This window comes from Elaeis guineensis, chromosome 1 (assembly GCF_000442705.2).
Source record: "Elaeis guineensis isolate ETL-2024a chromosome 1, EG11, whole genome shotgun sequence".
Classification (NCBI taxonomy): Eukaryota; Viridiplantae; Streptophyta; class Magnoliopsida; order Arecales; family Arecaceae; genus Elaeis; species Elaeis guineensis.
In genome coordinates this window covers 87402451-87420853 of record NC_025993.2, presented here as the reverse complement: position 1 = coordinate 87420853, position 18403 = coordinate 87402451, and the positions used below count along the sequence as shown (strand labels likewise).

The window sequence follows — 18403 nt, the reverse complement described above, 5'->3', positions numbered from 1 at the left end:
ATAAGGATTTTTTGTGTGTGACTATAAGATAGTTATCACCAATGAGATGAACCACTATCTATAAAGAATTAGTGAATAAGGAAAGATTTAAAAATTTTTATAAATAACCGATCAAAATAAAATATTTTTATTACAAATTAGGCAATATGCCATCTTTATTTATATTCCTTCTGATTAGATTTGATTAGAAATCTTATGAATCCAAGATATATATAAACCACTATAAACGATCAAAATTAAGACCTATTAGATATTTGCCTACTACCTAACCACTATAACAATATTAACTTCTAGTATGAAGTTGTAATTTATTATTCTTCTTTAAAACTTTTCGTATTATAAAATATTTTCATTTCAAATATATTATGATCTATTTTATTTATTATTATTATTTTTTTAACAATTTAATCACCTTCTTTTTCTAAAGTCGGCTTTTTTACAAAAATAATGTTAATTTTAAAAGTATTTATGAAAATAATGTTTCATGTAAACTATTTATGATAATGCTATCCATCAGAAAGTCACCCTATGATAGGATGATTTTATTTACTACGTGGCCATGGAGAAACCAAGGTGGAAAGGGGATGGATGCCAGCTTAATAGCTACACTATGATAGGATGACTTATAGAGCCACCTTATGATAGGGCGACTCTCTCCTATCTCTTCTGAACTCATCCCTCCCTCTCCTTTCTCCCTCACTGATTCTCGATCTTCGCCACCTCTCCTCTCTTCGTCACTTATAGAGTCACCCTATCATAAGACGACTTATAGAGCCACCCTACGATAGGACAATTCATGCCAACTATTCTCCATCTGATGGTGAGAGTGGTGAGTCAGTACGAAAAATCATCCTATCATAGAATGACTTTATTTTGAGCAGCATTTCGGTAAATAATTTTGAAAGAACATTATTTTGATAATTTTTTTAAAAATTAACATTAAATTGATAAAAAATCCTCTAAAGTCCTTTAAAAGTAGATAATTTATGACTTCTTGTATTTACGCTATAACTAATAAGTAATAGTATTTAATATAGAATATTTTTAATATTTTATACTATATATTTAATTTAAGTTAGATTGAGATGATCTAAATTCTTAGTTAAATCGATCTCTATGAAGTTTTTTAGTAATTATATTTTAAATTATTACCTAATTTTCATACGTTGCTTCCAATATTGATAGTTTATTTTGTAGTAAAAATTATTTTTCTCTAATTATTAAACTATCTTAACTCATATAACTTATTCATTAAATAGATAGGATCAAATCAAGTTAAAAATAAATATTTGATCGATCAAAAAAATTTTAGTTAAATATGAACAATATTTTACTAACAAAAAATATATATTATTTGTGAGAAAATCTTAGTGTAGTCTGTAATATACTGAGATTTTAATAATTAACAATGATGACTAACTTTGGCCCATATAAATAGGATACTTTTAGAATAAATTTAATATTTTTAATGATATTTAAATATAAATAATATACTTATTATGAGAATGTGGATTCATTCATCACCAGTATATTAGTCTAAAATTGATGCAAATATTTTTCTCCAAAAAAATAATATTTATGATAACAAGATGCAGTATTTATGATGGTATTTCGAAGTAGTCACCAATATATTAAGATTTTAACAATTAATAATGATGATTGAGTTTTGCCATCATAAATAAAATTTTTTGTGAGGGTGTTAGTACTCCCTCACTATATTTTGCTCACAAATAAATATATTATTTATGAGAAAATTTTAATGTAGTTGGTAGTATATTGAGATTTTAATGATTAACAATGATGGTTAACTTTGGCTCTCTTTAATAAGATACTTTCAAGATAAATTTTTATTTTTTTAGTGACGTCTGGTTACAAATGATATACTTTTTATGAGGGTGTGGATTCATCTGTCATTAGTATATTGGTATAAAATTGGTGCTAATGCTTTCCTCCAGAAAAATAATATTTATGATGAAAAAATCTAGTATTTATGATGACATTTCAAGGCAGTCACTAATATATTAAGATCTTGACAACTAATAATGACGGCTGAGTTCTGTCATCATAAATAAAGCTTTTTGTGAGGGTGTTAGTGCTTCCTCACTATATTTTGATCACAAATGAATATATGTTTTGTAATGCATCTAGATTTCTTCTTCCTCCTCTAGCTTCAAACCCTAGCCTAGATCTCTTGAAGAGAACTCCTTTTTCCTTCTGCTAGCAGTACAAAAAGTAGGCATTTTTATTTTTATTTTTTTTTATTTTCCATCAAAAGAAGGATTCATCTTCCACTTGGGTAATTTGAGATATCATATCGATGGATTTCCATAAAAAGACTAATTATTTCGATATACTATAAGAATGAATCCTACTTATAAGGAGGGATATCCAGCATAATTTATAGCTCAATAGAACTATCGGACAAAGGAGGATTACTCAGCAAACTTAAAGAAAATAATAGAACTTTTGAGCTGCACTCTGACTCTTATGTTTTGATTTTTTGGACTGTACACGTATTAGAATGATGTGATTGTCTGCTTATATAATAATTAATAATAATAATAATAATAGAACTTTCCCCAATTAATTAAAGAATAAATCATTGCAGATTGTATTTACATAGTGATCAATACATATATAATTACGAAGATAAGAAATCAAACAAAACAAGAAAGCAAATAAAAAACCGACACATCAACTATATTGTTCCCGTCAACTGGAATTATCCGTGGGCGCTTGGGATCTGCAGAGAGGGCAGAGGCAGCTCCTCTCCAGCCACTGGACGATGCATCGACTGTGGAAGGCGTGGGAGCAGGGCATCTTACTCACCTCCGCCTGAGCATCAAACTCCATCAAGCATATCGCACACTCCTCCTCTCGAACACCGTCTCCTCGACCATATGGCAAACGCTGCAGCCCCTCAATGAAAGACCTGCTCCCTGGCACACCACGAAATCCTCCATGCCCGACATCAACACCCTCGTAAAGATAATAAGTATACACATCCCCAGCCATCTCCTCGTCATCCTCCGAAGGATTCTCCAGCATCCACTCGGTCATGAGTTCCATGTCCTGATTCGATCCACGAGGTTGGAGTAGCAGGCCGATGTGGACGACCAGCTCGATCGCCGATCCATCCATCATCTGCGCTGCGACTTGGGAGGAGAAGCGGTGGAGCAGGTCGTTGCAGAGCCGCCAGATTGTGTCGTGGATGCCGTCGATACGGGGTAGCACGTAGGAGACGATTCTTGGGATGGCCCTGCGTAACGGGACGTGGCCAAGATGGAAGAGATGGATCGTTGCCGGGACGACGGTGAGCGTGTTGGTCAAACAGTCGAAGTCGCCTAAGTGAATCCGGACGGCAACCTGCGATTGGACTTCTGGAGCAAGCACTACATTGGCTTCCAAGTGGACGACCGTATTCCCCAGAATGTGGCTCTCAGACATCGCCATAGCTACGTTGCTCTTCTTGATCTCTCTATTCTGTCTCCTTCACTCCTGTTCGCCGTCGGGCTTCGGAACAGCCAGGAAGGAAGGAACTATATATAATGCGATACAGTTTAACCAACGGTCCAATTTCCTGATTCGAGTCCAAGTGGTATTCGTAGGATACGACGAAGAATCTTGGTTCCCAATCCGATCCTGGGCGGGATCGATAGATCAACAATATCTGGCAGGCCAACAGTCCAATTTGGACCGATTTGGGCGATAAGTTTAGTGATGTCTCCGCATCAGGATCGCTTTGTCGCAAGATAGGAGGTGACACTGTCAGTTGGTATGAGCGGAGAATTCTCAAACAAGTGTACCTCTTCCTCCCTCCTTATTTTTTCCTTTTTTTTCATTTTTGTTTTTTTTTGAGAAAAGTTGGGCATGATAATTAATTTGCTTAGGCAACGTGTACTAAAGTCTTCCTTCAAATCCTACGCTAAAGACGGGGGCAGCAGGGCAGGACATCATTGTGCTGAGACTGCGAGTCTGCTGATATATTATTAATAGGGTGAGTTGGAAAGAAAATAAGAAAATAAAATTAAAAAAAGCAAAAACAATAAAGCAAAAAAAAAAAAAAAAACTTGGAGAGAACAAGAGAAGCAACCTGCCCATCTTTGTAGTATTAAATTCTAGTCCCAAGCAATCCAAGTTAAACAATAGTGGTATGATTTGTATCCTTTATATTTCATAATGATCTAAAATTTTATGCGAGTTAGATCTCAATCATGATTTCTAGCTACTCAGAAATGAGTTGGAGGAAGCATATTTCATTAATCTATGCTACAAGAAACTACAACCATCGGATGTGTGAAATTGGTTTACGACCTCTATTTTGGTTCCTGCTGCGGTTGGTGGATTTGAGCCATCCATTCAAAGAGTTATTCTTTCTTTTTTTCTTTCTTTCTTTTTTTGATGAACTTATTCATCATAGTATCTATTGATTCAAAATCCAAATATTGATTCTCTTCTCTTATGTCTATCATGTTCCTTATGATCATAACCTAAGTTCAAATATTACTAAAGTCACAATCCAAAATAATTATAACCTTAAGCTCAAATACCACTTAAGTTATATTCTCTAGTGATCATAACCTAAACTTTTATACCATTCTATCACATCCTTAATGATCATAATCTTAAGCTCTGATATTATCTATCATACTCTATTGATTATAATCTCAAAATTTTGATATCACTTATGTCACAATCCCTAGTGACCTTACACCTAGGCTCTAGTACTATTCTGTCATATCCTAATCACTTGTATCATAGTTCTCAGATGATCATAACTTAAGCTTTGATATCACTCTGTCACATCCTATTGATTATACATAAAATATTGATATCACTTCATAATCTCTAATGATCTTAAACCTAAGCTCTGATACCATTTTGTCATATCTTAATCACTTATATCATAGTCCCTAAATGATGATAACTTAAACTCTGATACCATTCTGTCACGCCCCGAACTTAACACTCGGGTCGGATACGTGATGGCCGCACACTCTTTAGAGCAAGCCTTAAGGAATATGAAAGACCTAAAATAATTTATTACAACCTCAACATTCATAATATTTGATTTTAATAATAATTAGTAAAATTTGCATAATTACAAATGAAATTCCTTCAATCCTCTGATCAAGTATCAATGACACTCTATCTATACATCTGTCCACTCGCAAATCCATATCATAGCCAACCATGAGTATCCTGTAACTCTGAAAAGAAAAAAAAAAGATGGAGAGGTGTGAGCTTTACAGCTCAGTAAGAATTTCTATATCACACCAATATAATAATATAATCTAAAAATAAAGATAAGCAATAAAATATTGAATCCCATGTTCAATATCCATAACAATGCAAATATCTATAAATTATCTGTCTTGTCAAAGGGATGCATGATCATATGTTAATGGGTGAAATACTTTTATTCAATAATTATTTCATATCTTGTCTTTCATTTATCTTTTCATTATCACATGATCTTTAATCTTTTTCTTTCTAGCTTTGGACGAATCAAGATCATGCAATAATCTTTATCGGATCGACTTTTATGATCTTTCTCGAATCAAAATATTCATGATCTTTCTCGGATCAAAATATTTATGATCTTTCTGAGATCAAAATATCCATGATCTTTCTCGGATCAAATTATTCATGATCTTCTTCGGATCAAATTCTTCCACGCATAAGCCTGTGGAGGTGATTTATGTCACAAATTGACATAAAAAGTATCAATTAATATCTAAATTATCTAACTTTATTAAGAAATTGATACTTGTTATTATATTTTGCAGAAGAAGAGATCATCAATAGAAAGAACAAGGAAAGAAGATTCCAACGGCGTAAATTTTATGCAAAACGGAGTTAAATTGACCCAGGAATTGAAGAATGAAGAAAGAAGACTCAATTGGGTCAAACCCGAGTCAAATCAGATCAAAATTGATCAAAAATCAACTGATTTGGTGATCTGATTAGCCGCCTGGTCCACAGCAACAGGCGCGTGGACCATGGACCCATCGACGCACCATAAACCCCCCTAACAACTCTCTAAAACCTCTTAGTCCCACATCGAAAGTTTTGAAAACCTTATAACCCCCAAATGCCTATAAAAAGCCCCCAAAGGCCCTTGTTTTATGTATTCTTCCTTCCGATCAAGCTTGTAACCCTAGATAGTGGGGTTTTTAGCTCTCTTTTCAAGCCTCGAGCTTTGAGATTTTTGTAATAAATTTTTTTTATATATAAAATCTTATTTTTATGCAATTTCATCTCTTTACATTATGCAATTTATTTTTCTTGCAATTAGGATAGTTTAATTTATGCAATTTAATTTTATGCAATTAGGTTAGTTTAAATTATGCAGTTTAAATTTATGCAATTAGGATAGTTTAATTTATGAAATTAGGGTAGTTTATTTTTCTATATTTAAATTTTGCAAGTAGATTTAGATCATGTCTAGCTAAGCATCCCTTCTAGGGTTTGCGATGAAGCTAGATCATGAGTAGAGATTTTACATAGGGTTCTTTCTTTTTCTTAGGATTTTTTTTTCTCCTCTTTTGTCAAGAATTTTTGATGAACTACAGTTGGGTCAGAGTCCCTTCATAGTTCATGCTTGATTCAGTGCATAGGAGGAGAAAACCCTAAGGGATCCTAGTTACTACTCCCCTGTAAAGAATCTTGATGGGTTATCGTTGGGCCTTAGTCCCTTCATAATCTATGCTTGGAAAAGACAAGAGGAGTAGTCGTTAGGATCAATAAGAAAAATTCTAGGTAGAATTCCCTAATCTAGATCTAGTGGATTCAAAAACCCTAGATCCTTAGTCTTATTGTCTTTAGCAAACAACTTTCGACTTTCGATTTTTGTTAAAGCTCGCTTGAGCATAGATTTGAAAATCATTTTTAAAACCAAGTCTCTGTGGGATCGACCCGTACTCGCTGGTCGTGCTACTCTGCACACCGTGCGCTTGCGATTTTATTTACAAATTTTAAGATTTGCACATCAAGTTTTTGGCGCCGTTGTCGGGCATTTGGCGTTTTAAATTATTTTCAAATATTTGTTCTTCGTGCGTTATAACTCTCTTTTTTTTTCTTTAGGTTTCTATATTTAGTTGGTGATTGCTGGAAAACTCAGGTACGCTTCTAATTTCTCTTTTATTATTTTTAGTTAATTACTTTTGCTTTTAGACCTAATCATTTGAATTTACTTAATCACAAAAAAAAATATATATAAAACAAAACAAAAGACATTTCATAATCATGAAGTAAAATATCAAAATAAAAAAAATTCTAAATTAAAATCTTTTACATTCTTGGTCATCTTGTTTATTTGTATTTGCATTTTCATAATTAATCTAAGGGCATCAACCCATTAACAAGATAAGGTGGGGATTTCATTACCCTTCCTTAGCCCAAAAACCATCTCCATCATATTGCATTACCTAGACTTTTAATCTTAAAATCAATTAGACGTCAACCTTAAGGAATTCGAGCTCAATAGGACAAGAAACCCTAAGAGTTCTACCAAGTTTGAGTTGTTTGATTAGTTGGTGTCTAGGCAAGTCCCTGAGGGTGGTTTGTTAAATTGGTTCAGTTGCTGGCCTGGCCAACTCGTTTGGTGTCTAGAAAGGCAACGATGAGTGAACCTCCCACCTCTTATACTTACCTGGCTAACTAGTTGATCAATCTCCACTTGGAAGGTTTGAAGGGTCATCTTGGAACAGTTAGGAGCTGTCTAGATTTAGGTTAACCCTAGGATAGATTGAGTTTAATTTATTGATTCACTTGTTTGAAAAAAAAAAAATTTAAAATTTAAATTAATTTGGTTACTTTTCTTTAGATTTAGGACTCCTTAGGATCTTCTCTTTAGAACTTTTCTTTCTTTTCCTTATACATAAAAATTTTATTAAAAAAAAAAAAATTATATAAACATCGAAAATCGTACACCTCGTGTGTGGAGAAGAGTGTCGGGTCGTCTAGTTAGAATTGAGTCAATTCCTGTTGTTCCAATGGCTGAACCAATCCAACCCATGACCCTTAAGGATTTGTGTTATCCAGTTGGCTCCATCCAACCATCTTGTATCAGGTTGCCACAACCCACAGCTAACAATTTTGAAATCAAACCTCAAATCATAAATATGCTTCCAAAATTCACAGGATTAGAGAATGCTTATATATTTATTAGAAAATTCGAGGAGGTATGTGCAACCATGAAACTGCAATTAACAGAGGATGAGGTCAAACTTAGATTAATCAACTTTGCCCTTAAGGACAATGCTAAGAAGTGGCTTTATAGTCTGCCAAACTATTCTGTCACTACCTGGGAGGGCTTTGTGAGAACATTTTTAAAAAAATATTTTCTCCATCATAAAACAGCTAGGATTAGGAATGAAATAAATCAATTTTACCAACTAGCTGGTGAATCATTTTGGAAGTACTTTGATCGTTTCAAGAATCTTTTAACCCAATGCCCACACCATGGAATAGAAACTTGGAGACTATGCCAGATCATCTATGAGGGGTTAGATTCAAACTCAAGAACCATGCTAGAGTCCATGTGCCAAGGCCAATTTATGGACAAAGAAACTACTGAAGCTTGGCAATTCTTAGAAGACCTAGCCGAGAAAAATTTACAGTGGGAAACAACTAGGGAACCTGATAAAGCTACACCTTCAAGAGGAGGAATGCATCAAATTCAACCAACCCTAGCATCAGAGGCCAAGATTGCAACCTTAACACGTAGATTGGAAGCCTTAGAATTACAGAGACCAGCCAATGTAAATCAAATATCTGCACCCATGTGTAAAGGGTGCAATGCACCAGACCATGTCTTAGAAGAATGTTCCTACTCGAATGAGTGTGCACAGGTGAATGCCACCTATCAAGGACCATTGAACAATCCTTATGCACCCACATATAACCCAGGTTGGAGGAATCACCCGAATTTCTCATGGTCCCAGAATCCTAATGTAGGCAATCCAAATTTCAATCAGCAAAATCTAAGGTCCAACCCAGTAATGAACAACCCGCCAGGCTTCCATGATAATGACAAGAAAATTACCTCTTTAGAGAAAAGCCTAGAAGCCATGATGAAGACACATACCAGCTTTATGCAAACCACGGGTCAACTCATAAATAATAACACCCAAGCTATAGCCCGTCTGGAAATGCAAGTAAGTCAGCTGGCTTCGACCATTAGTGAACGAGAATATGGTAGGTTACCTAGCCAACCTGAGCCAAATCCTAGGAACCAAAATGGTCCACGACCCCAACAAGAAAACCAAGTTAATGGTGTAAATGCCATTCATACCTTAAGATCAGGAAAACAAATAGACAATAAGGTAGTTGCACTTGATGATATAGATGACTCATCTGCCGAGTCACCTTCTAAAACTACTACCTTTCAATCTCAAGCACCAGAAACTGAAAATTCACCTAGTCCAGTACTTAAAAGTCTAGAGCTCCTTTTCCAAACAGACTGAAATCCAATAAATCTGAACATTTAGACAAAATTTTAGAGGTATTTAAACAAGTCCAAGTTAATATTCCTCTTTTAGATATAATCCATCAGGTTTCAACTTATGCCAAATTTTTAAAAGATCTCTGCACTAGGAAAAGGACCACTAATGTACCAAAGAAAGCATTTTTGGCTGCAAGTGTCAGTTCATACCTATCTAGCCATGTGCCAATTAAATATAAGGACCCTGGAGCTCCAACAATTTCTTGTGTTATTGGAGAAACCAATATAAAAAAGGCCTTGCTAGATCTAGGAGCTAGTGTGAATATCCTTCCATATTCGGTGTATGAACAACTAGGATTAGAAAAACTTCAACCTACTGGGATCACATTATAGTTAGCCGATAGATCTCTCAGGATCCCTAAGGGAATGGTCGAGGATGTTCTGATAAAGGTTGAAAATTTTATTTTTCCTGTAGATTTTATTGTTTTAGAGACTGAGCCAGTTGCGAATCCTAAAGGACATATACCTGTCATTTTAGGAAGACCATTCTTAGCTACGGCCAATGCTGAAATCAATTGTTGAAATGGTCTAATGAAGTTATCCTTTGGGAATATGACCATTGAGCTTAATGTTTTTAACTTAGAACAGGAATCCTCTTCTCATGCTGATGTCAATGTAGTCCAAGATGGTATTTATGAATCCATTGACATTAGTGATGATGAAGTCGACCTAGAGTCTAACCCCTGGTTAATCCATGAGTCTGAGGATGTCAATGAAATACTTAAAGAAAATCAGATTAATCAAGAATCGACACTTCCTACTGAACCAATCATTGAGATGGTGAAACCATCACCTAAACCATCGATAGAGGAAGCACCCATTTTAGAACTGAAACCCCTCCCAGAATATCTCAAGTATGCATATCTAGGACCCAAAGAAACTTTGCCTGTAATTATTGCATCAGACCTAGATCCCAAGCAAGAGGAGGAGTTAGTGTCAGTTCTAAAAGCAAATCAGGAAGCAATAGGTTGGACCATAGCAGATATCAAAGGAATAAGCCCTTCTATAGTTCAACATAGAATATACTTAGAGGAAGAGGCTAAACCAACAAGAGAAGCCCAAAGAAGGCTTAATCCAGTTATGAAGGATGTAGTTAAAAAGGAGATTCTGAAACTCCTAGATAGTGGAATAATTTATCCTATTTCTGATAGCTCTTGGGTAAGCCCAGTTCAAGTAGTACCCAAGAAATCTGGGGTAACAGTGGTCCAAAATGATGCAAACGAACTTATCCCAACTAGGACCCAAACGGGATGGAGGGTCTGTATAGACTATAGAAAGTTGAATGCTGCGACAAGGAAAGATCACTTTCCTTTGTCATTTATTGATCAAATGTTGGAAAGACTAACCGGACAAGAGTTTTACTGTTTTCTTGATGGATACTCCGGTTACAACCAGATCCCCATAGCCGCTGAAGATCAAGAAAAGACTACATTCACCTGTCCATTTGGTACTTTTGCCTATAGACGAATGCCCTTTGGACTATGTAATGCACTGGCAACCTTTCAGAGATGCATGATCAGCATGTTTTCAGATATGATATAACGATTTCTAGAAATTTTTATGGATGACTTTTCTGTTTTTGGTCTAACCTTCTCCGAGTGTCTGAATCACCTGCAATTAGTTCTAGAACGATGTAAGGAGAAGCACCTAGTTCTCAACTGGGAAAAATGTCAGTTTATGGTCAAACAGGGAATAGTTCTTGGCCATGTCATTTCTAAAAAGGGGATTGAAGTGGACAAGGCCAAAATAGATCTAATTGCAAGTCTTCCACCACCTAAATCTGTGAAAGAAATACGTTCATTTTTAGGTCATGCTGGATTCTATAGAAGATTTATTGCCAACTTTAGCAAAGTAGCACGTCCACTGACTAATCTTTTGGCAAAGGATACCAAATTTGAATTTACTCATGAGTGCTTGGAATCCTTTGAATTTCTAAAAAATGCACTTGTATCAGCTCCAATCATTCATCCTCCTATCTGGTCTGAACCATTTGAATTAATGTGTGATGCGTCCGATCATGTTGTGGGCGCAATCTTAGGTCAACGAATAAATAAGCTGCCTAGAGTGATATATTATGCAAGTAAAACCTTAAATGATGCACAGCTTAACTACACCACAACTGAGAAGGAGTTCCTTGCCGTTGTCTTTGCTTTAGAGAAATTTAGATCTTATTTGGTTGGGACCCACACCATTGTTTACACCGATCACTCAGCCATTAGACATCTCCTAGCAAAGAAGGATGCCAAGGCACGTTTAATCAGATGGATTTTGCTCCTTCAAGAATTTGACCTAGAAATTAGGGACAAGAAAGGCACTGAGAACGTTGTAGCAGATCATTTGTCCCGAATTCCAGTTGCACCATCTAGTGAACCACCCATCAATGAATCTTTCCCAGATGAGCAACTCATGTCTATGTCTACTAAACCTTGGTTTGCTGATATTGTAAATTATTTAGCCATAGGCAAGATACCTTCTCATTGGACTAAGCAGGATAAATATAAATTCTTTGCCCAAGTGAAGTATTTCATTTGGGATGATCCTTATCTTTTTAAACAATGTCCTGATCAAATTATTAGAAGGTGTATCCCAGATAACGAAGTCATGAATATTTTATCTTTTTGTCATGATCAAGCATGTGGGGGTCACTTCGCGTCTAAGAAAACTGCTGCTAAGGTTCTCCAATGTGATTTTTATTGGCCCAATTTGTTTAAGGATGCTTATGAATATTGTAAAAGTTGTGCTCAATGTCAGAAAATGGGTCGAATCACCAAGCGACACATGATGCCACTCAACCCAATCTTGGTAGTTGAAGTTTTTGATGTTTGGGGAATCGATTTCATGGGACCATTTCCAAATTCCTTTGGAAATAAATATATTCTAGTAGCAGTTGATTATGTTTCAAAGTGGGTAGAAGCAATTGCATGTAGAACACCCGATAGCAAAATGGTCATTAAGTTTCTTAAAGAAAATATTCTCTCCCGTTTCGGTATTCCTAGGGCAATCATTAGTGATCGGGGAACCCATTTTTGTAACCGACCTTTTGCAACATTGATGAAAAAGTATAATGTCACCCATAAATTGACCACACCATATCATCCTCAAACTAGTGGACAAGTTGAAGTGTCAAACCGACAAATCAAATAAATTCTGGAAAAAACTGTTAGTGCCAATAGAAAGGATTGGTCTTTGAAATTAATTAATGCACTTTGGGCATACCGAACCACTTTCAAGACCAATCTAGGAATGTCTCCTTATAGGATTGTGTTTGGTAAACCATGTCACTTGCCTATTGAGATAGAACACAAAGCCATGTGGGCCATCAAACAACTAAATACAAATTTGAACGACGCTGGAAACCATAGAAAGCTTCAGTTGAATGAATTAGAAGAACTTAGAAATGAAGCCTATGAAAATGCAAAGATATACAAGGAACGAACCAAAGCATTTCATGATCAATCAATTATGAGAAAAACTTTCAATATCGGACAAAAGGTACTCTTATATAACTCTAGATTACATCTGTTTCCAGGAAAGCTTAGGTCTAGATGGACAGGACCATTTTTAGTAAAGGAAGTCTTTTCACACGGAGCTGTTGAGATTGAAAACCCAAGTAATGGTGTTATCTTTAAAGTTAATGGTCAACGATTAAAACCATTCTTGGAATTACCTGTCAAGACTATTGAAGATGCCATGGTTCTTTATGAACCAACTTATTCTGATTAAGTTGCTTCGAGGTTTGGTCTGGCTGAAGACATAAAACTTAGCACTTCTGGGAGGCAACCCAGCTTATTTAATTTCTAATGCTTTCTTTGTTTTCAGTTTGCTTAGGACAATTAAATTAGATAAACTCCATTGGGGACAATGTCGGTCAAGTTGGGGGGAGAGCTTGAACAAAATCAGGTGTTATCATTTCCTTTTCCTTCCACTATGAGTTATTTCTTGCATTTAATATATTATGTAAAAAAATAAATAAATAAATAAATATATATATATATATATATATGAAATAAATTAATCTATAAAAGAAATAAGAGTAAGTTAGAAAGTATTTGCTAATGTAGTGAGTCACGGAGAAGATTAGCTGGTTAGACTCTTGGTGGCTTAGGTCATTTAAAGACTATTAGCACTTCCAATTGCACATGCACACTAACAAGGTAAAGTAGGTGTTAATTGTAAGGTCAATTAAGAATTTGAGTATTATTTAAATTAGATAATTTTCTCTACACCTCAATTGAAGAAATTTGAATTTAAGGAAAGAGCTACCTGCCTGAAATAAAATGCAAAACACAGAGTAAATGTGGATTGCCCTAAGCCTAGTAACCGGGTCTCTTCACCTAAGTCAAGTGTTGAGATTCGCGTCAAACGGTGGTGGGAAGGCCAGGATGCTCAGCAAAAAAAAAAAAAAAAAAAAAAAAAAAACAAAAAAACAGTGTGAAAGCTACCTTAGTTCTTTGTTTAATCTGGGGTGTATAGAAAATTAATCGAACTAAGTTATGAAAAATGATACAATTGGCCTGTACAAGTTAATACTGAAATACTAAGTTAGTTATCACTCACACAAGTGCTATAAAACTTTAAGTGTACTCTAAGAAAGCTTCTAAGTAGACCGACTACCGATTCTAATTCGAAGCTCATTACTTAGTAATACTAGAAAACTTCTTGAATTTTGATCTTAAATTAATTTGCAAAGGAAGGATCTTTTTGAATTATGATCTTATTTTGGTACATTGCTAAGGGACTAGCAATGATTAAGTTGGGGGGTGTGATTTATGTCACAAATTGACATAAAAAGTATCAATTAATATCTAAATTATCTAACTTTATTAAGAAATTGATACTTGTTATTATATTTTGCAGAAGAAGAGATCATCAATAGAAAGAATAAGGAAAGAGAATTCCAACGACGCAAATTTTATGCAAAACGGAGTTAAATTGACCCAGGAATTGAAGAATGAAGAAAGAAGACTCAATTGGGTCAAACCCGAGTCAAATCAGATCAAAATTGATCAAAAATCAACTGATTTGGTGATCTGATTAGCCGCCTGGTCCACAGCAACAGGCGCGTGGACCATGGACCCATCGGCGCACCATAAACCCCCCTAACAACTCTCTAAAATCTCTTAGTCCCACATCGAAAGTTTTGAAAACCTTATAACCCCCAAATGCCTATAAAAAGCCCCCAAAGGCCCTTGTTTTATGTATTCTTCCTTCCGATCAAGCTTGTAACCCTAGATAGTAGGGTTTTTAGCTCTCTTTTCAAGCCTCGAGCTTTGAGGATTTTGTAATAAATTTTTTTTATATATAAAATCTTATTTTTATGCAATTTCATCTCTTTACATTATGCAATTTATTTTTCTTGCAATTAGGATAGTTTAATTTATGCAATTTAATTTTATGCAATTAGGTTAGTTTAAATTATGTGGTTTAAATTTATGCAATTAGGATAGTTTAATTTATGAAATTAGGGTAGTTTATTTTTCTGTATTTAAATTTTGCAAGTAGATTTAGATCATGTCTAGCTAAGCATCCCTTCTAGGGTTTGCGATGAAGCTAGATCATGAGTAGGGATTTTACATAGGGTTCTTTCTTTTTCTTAGGGTTTTTTTTTCTCCTCTTTTGCCAAGAATTTTTGATGAACTACAGTTGGGTCAGAGTCCCTTCATAGTTCATGCTTGATTCAGTGCATAGGAGGAGAAAACCCTAAGGGATCCTACTTACTACTCCCCTGTAAAGAATCTTGATGGGTTATCGTTGGGCCTTAGTCCCTTCATAATCTATGCTTGGGAAAGACAAGAGGAGTAGTCGTTAGGATCAATAAGAAAAATTCTAGGTAGAATTTCCTAATCTAGATCTAGTGGATTCAAAAACCCTAGATCCTTAGTCTTATTGTCTTTAGCAAACAACTTTCGACTTTTGATTTTTGTTAAAGCTCGCTTGAGCATAGATTTGAAAATCATTTTTAAAACCAAGTCTCTGTGGGATCGACCCGTACTCGCTGGTCGTGCTACTCTGCACACCGTGCGCTTGCGGTTTTATTTACAAATTTTAAGATTTGCACATCAGGAGGCTATTTCACATAACAAGGCTAGTTCAAGCCATATCCTTGTTATCTAATTGTTATATGTTGATTTCATCAAATCAATTCTAATTTACAGTGTAATCAAAATAAATATATCATGCACAAATAATCATGCCATCAATCATGAATTCATATATATTGACATAATCCATACTCACACTTAAAAACCATATAAGCAAATAATGGTGTCTCCGGCATAGCAAAATCATCGATCACAAATTCAACAATGCAAAGCCAACGATACAATACCAATGATAAAATAGCATATATAATGGTGATCATGTACAGAAATTCTTACCTTTATCGGTGACCGATCTAAATACAGAATTTGATGAGCTCCTCAATCTATGAATCCGAAATCAAGATATTTTATTCCATATCTTTTTGTACAACAATTACATCTTTACATGATCAAAATTAAATATAAAAATTATATATAAAAAAAATATGGATAAACGATCTTAATAACATAAATCCAGGACCTCTCTTAGGATTAACCAAAATTGATATTTATCTAAGTATCTGGACCCTCCATTGATCCACAAGACTTCTAGAGAGAGAAAATCCATGAAGAGAGAAAAAATTTTAGAGAAAAAAAGTGGAAAGAGAATCTTCATATCCTTTAGATGAAGCAATCATGATCGAAATCATCAAAGATCATATCAGGATGATTCAATATAGATTAACTATAATCAGATGTTATAAATTTCAAATAAGGATCGGACTAAGATCCAACCTACTACATAAATTTTAAAGTGATTTCAAGTCATATTTTTATCTCAAATTTATCCTAAACTCCATGATACAATTAGAGAGAGAAAGAGAGAGAAGAGAACTCTCTCTTATTTTTAGAGAGAGAAAGTAGAGAGAGAATCTAGAGAGAGAATTGGAGAGAGAAATGTAGAGAGAGAAGAGAGGAAAGAGAGAGAACTCTCTCTTATTTTTTTTCCTTCCTTTTTTTTCTTTCTTTTCCTTTTTTGTCTTCTTTTTTTTTTCTTTTTCTTCTCTTCTTTTCTTCTTTCTTTTCTCTTCTTTCTCTGTTTTCCTAGTCGAACAAAGAGGGACACGAGAGGGGAAAAAGGGGTGGCTTGTACTCTGGTGAGGCACGATGGCACGGTCGAAGGTCTGGCAGTGGCGGTCGATGGTGGTGGGGCAAGGATGGCTGGCGGCAAGGTTCAATCGGTGGAGGATTTTTAAAAAAATTCAGAAAATAGGGGACCCACCCTTTTTCTCTTATTTTTTGGTCATTGACCGGTCGCTGGCGGCCAAGACCTCTCAGGGATGACAGGTAGAGAGGTGGGGATCCAAACCTAAGGATGAGATACTACAAACGACGGCACCGATGGCTCAAAAAGAGAGGAAGATGTCCCGACCGAACAGAGCAAAGTAGGGGTTCACCTTTTCATAGATTTTTCGACAATCTCGATGGTCGGTGAGGGTCTAAAGCCATGGGGAGAAAGGAAAATAGGAGAGGAAGAAAGGTTGGAGCCTTACCTGAGCTCCAGTGGCATCTTCGGCGAGAATTTGGGGCGAGCACAGTGAAGGGCTTTCGCAAGAAAACTTTGGCAATCCTTGCGGTTTTGCCCTGAATTTCTTGATGGGACAGGGAGAGGAGAGATCTCCTTCTTAAATAGGGCCGGAGGGGAAGGAGTTTGACTCCTCCCCAGGGTATTTTTCGACTCCGATTAGGAGCCGGTCGGGAGGAAGAAGACTCCCTACGAGAGTCTTCTTCAATTTTCAATTTTTTTTTTGTGGGCCTTTGGGCTTGGTCCAGGGCCCAAATGGGCCGGGTATTACAGAAAGAATGCAAATCCACTCAAGAAATTTGTATGGCCACCTAACTTGCATCTTTACCATAAAAGTTTTTTTTGATAGAAGAGGAGAGTGATGGAAGTTTTCTCATTACTCACTGAGCTTTATTGAAAATGAGAGAATGTACAAGCGCTTACATACAATAGAAAAGTACAGAAGAATATAAAAAACAAGAGGACCTGTAAAACAAATGTTAAGAACTATTTTGAGCAGAGAATAAATAAAGATCAAAAGAAGACTTAGTAGAACATCCTTTATCTAGGATTAAGTCACCACTAAGAAAAATGTTGATTAAAAGCATCCTCCATCATCACCTCCCAAAGGGACATAAAACAAAAAGAGCATCCCAAGAGAAGAGTAAGAGGTGCCAAAAAAGAGACTCAGAGGTAGTATCAGTTCTTAAGAAATCATATCTTAAGCAAGCTTTTACAGCGTTCAATGACCAGCAAAAGCCTTTCTCCATCAACATCTCTTCCAAGGATTAAAAGCAAGTGAGAGGGAAATAACAATAAGCCAGTTATAGAGCTAGCAAGGAAGTAACAACAGACAAAGTCATGGAGGACCAATGATGGTCGAATTGGCAGCATTTATATTGGCCACTAGAGATTTCAATTTGTTCCAAAGCTTACAAAACCCAAGAAGATCCTTTGGTTTATAGAGCACTGACCGGTCATTTAAGAGCTGTAAGATTTTAAAAACCACAAAACTAGGCTTGGAAGTTTTGTGCGAAAACATCCGACAATTGTTAAGATTTGACGCCTCGAGATTTGATCCATATTGAGCCTACAATGAGATCTGTGGTGAAAAATGGAGTCTAACGAGACCAAGATCACCCCAAATAGAGCTCAAACGGAGGAGATACGAGCTTTTGAAGTCGGCACAAGATCCGAGGCGGTGGAGGACTGTCGGCGGAGGGCCGGTGGAGCCTCGGTGGCACGGCCGCAGGTGGTGGAGCACGTTCCAGGCAGGGCCAACGCGTGGGGTGCGTGACCTAAGTGCGTGGC

At 35.8% G+C, this 18403-nt stretch overlaps 1 protein-coding gene and 1 non-coding gene across 2 annotated transcripts; both read right to left on the bottom strand.

Moving 5' to 3' along the window:
- Window positions 1-2712: 2712 nt before the first annotated feature.
- Window positions 2713-3453, bottom strand: LOC105032331 (uncharacterized). The gene has a single exon (XM_010906751.2). It carries the CDS (start codon window positions 3451-3453, stop codon window positions 2713-2715), a length of 741 nt encoding a protein of 246 aa, XP_010905053.2.
- A 4913-nt stretch (window positions 3454-8366) lies between these two features.
- Window positions 8367-8473, bottom strand: LOC140854940 (small nucleolar RNA R71). The gene has a single exon (XR_012138034.1). It is a non-coding gene; the product is annotated as a small nucleolar RNA R71 (small nucleolar RNA).
- Between the last annotated feature and the right edge of the window lie 9930 nt (window positions 8474-18403).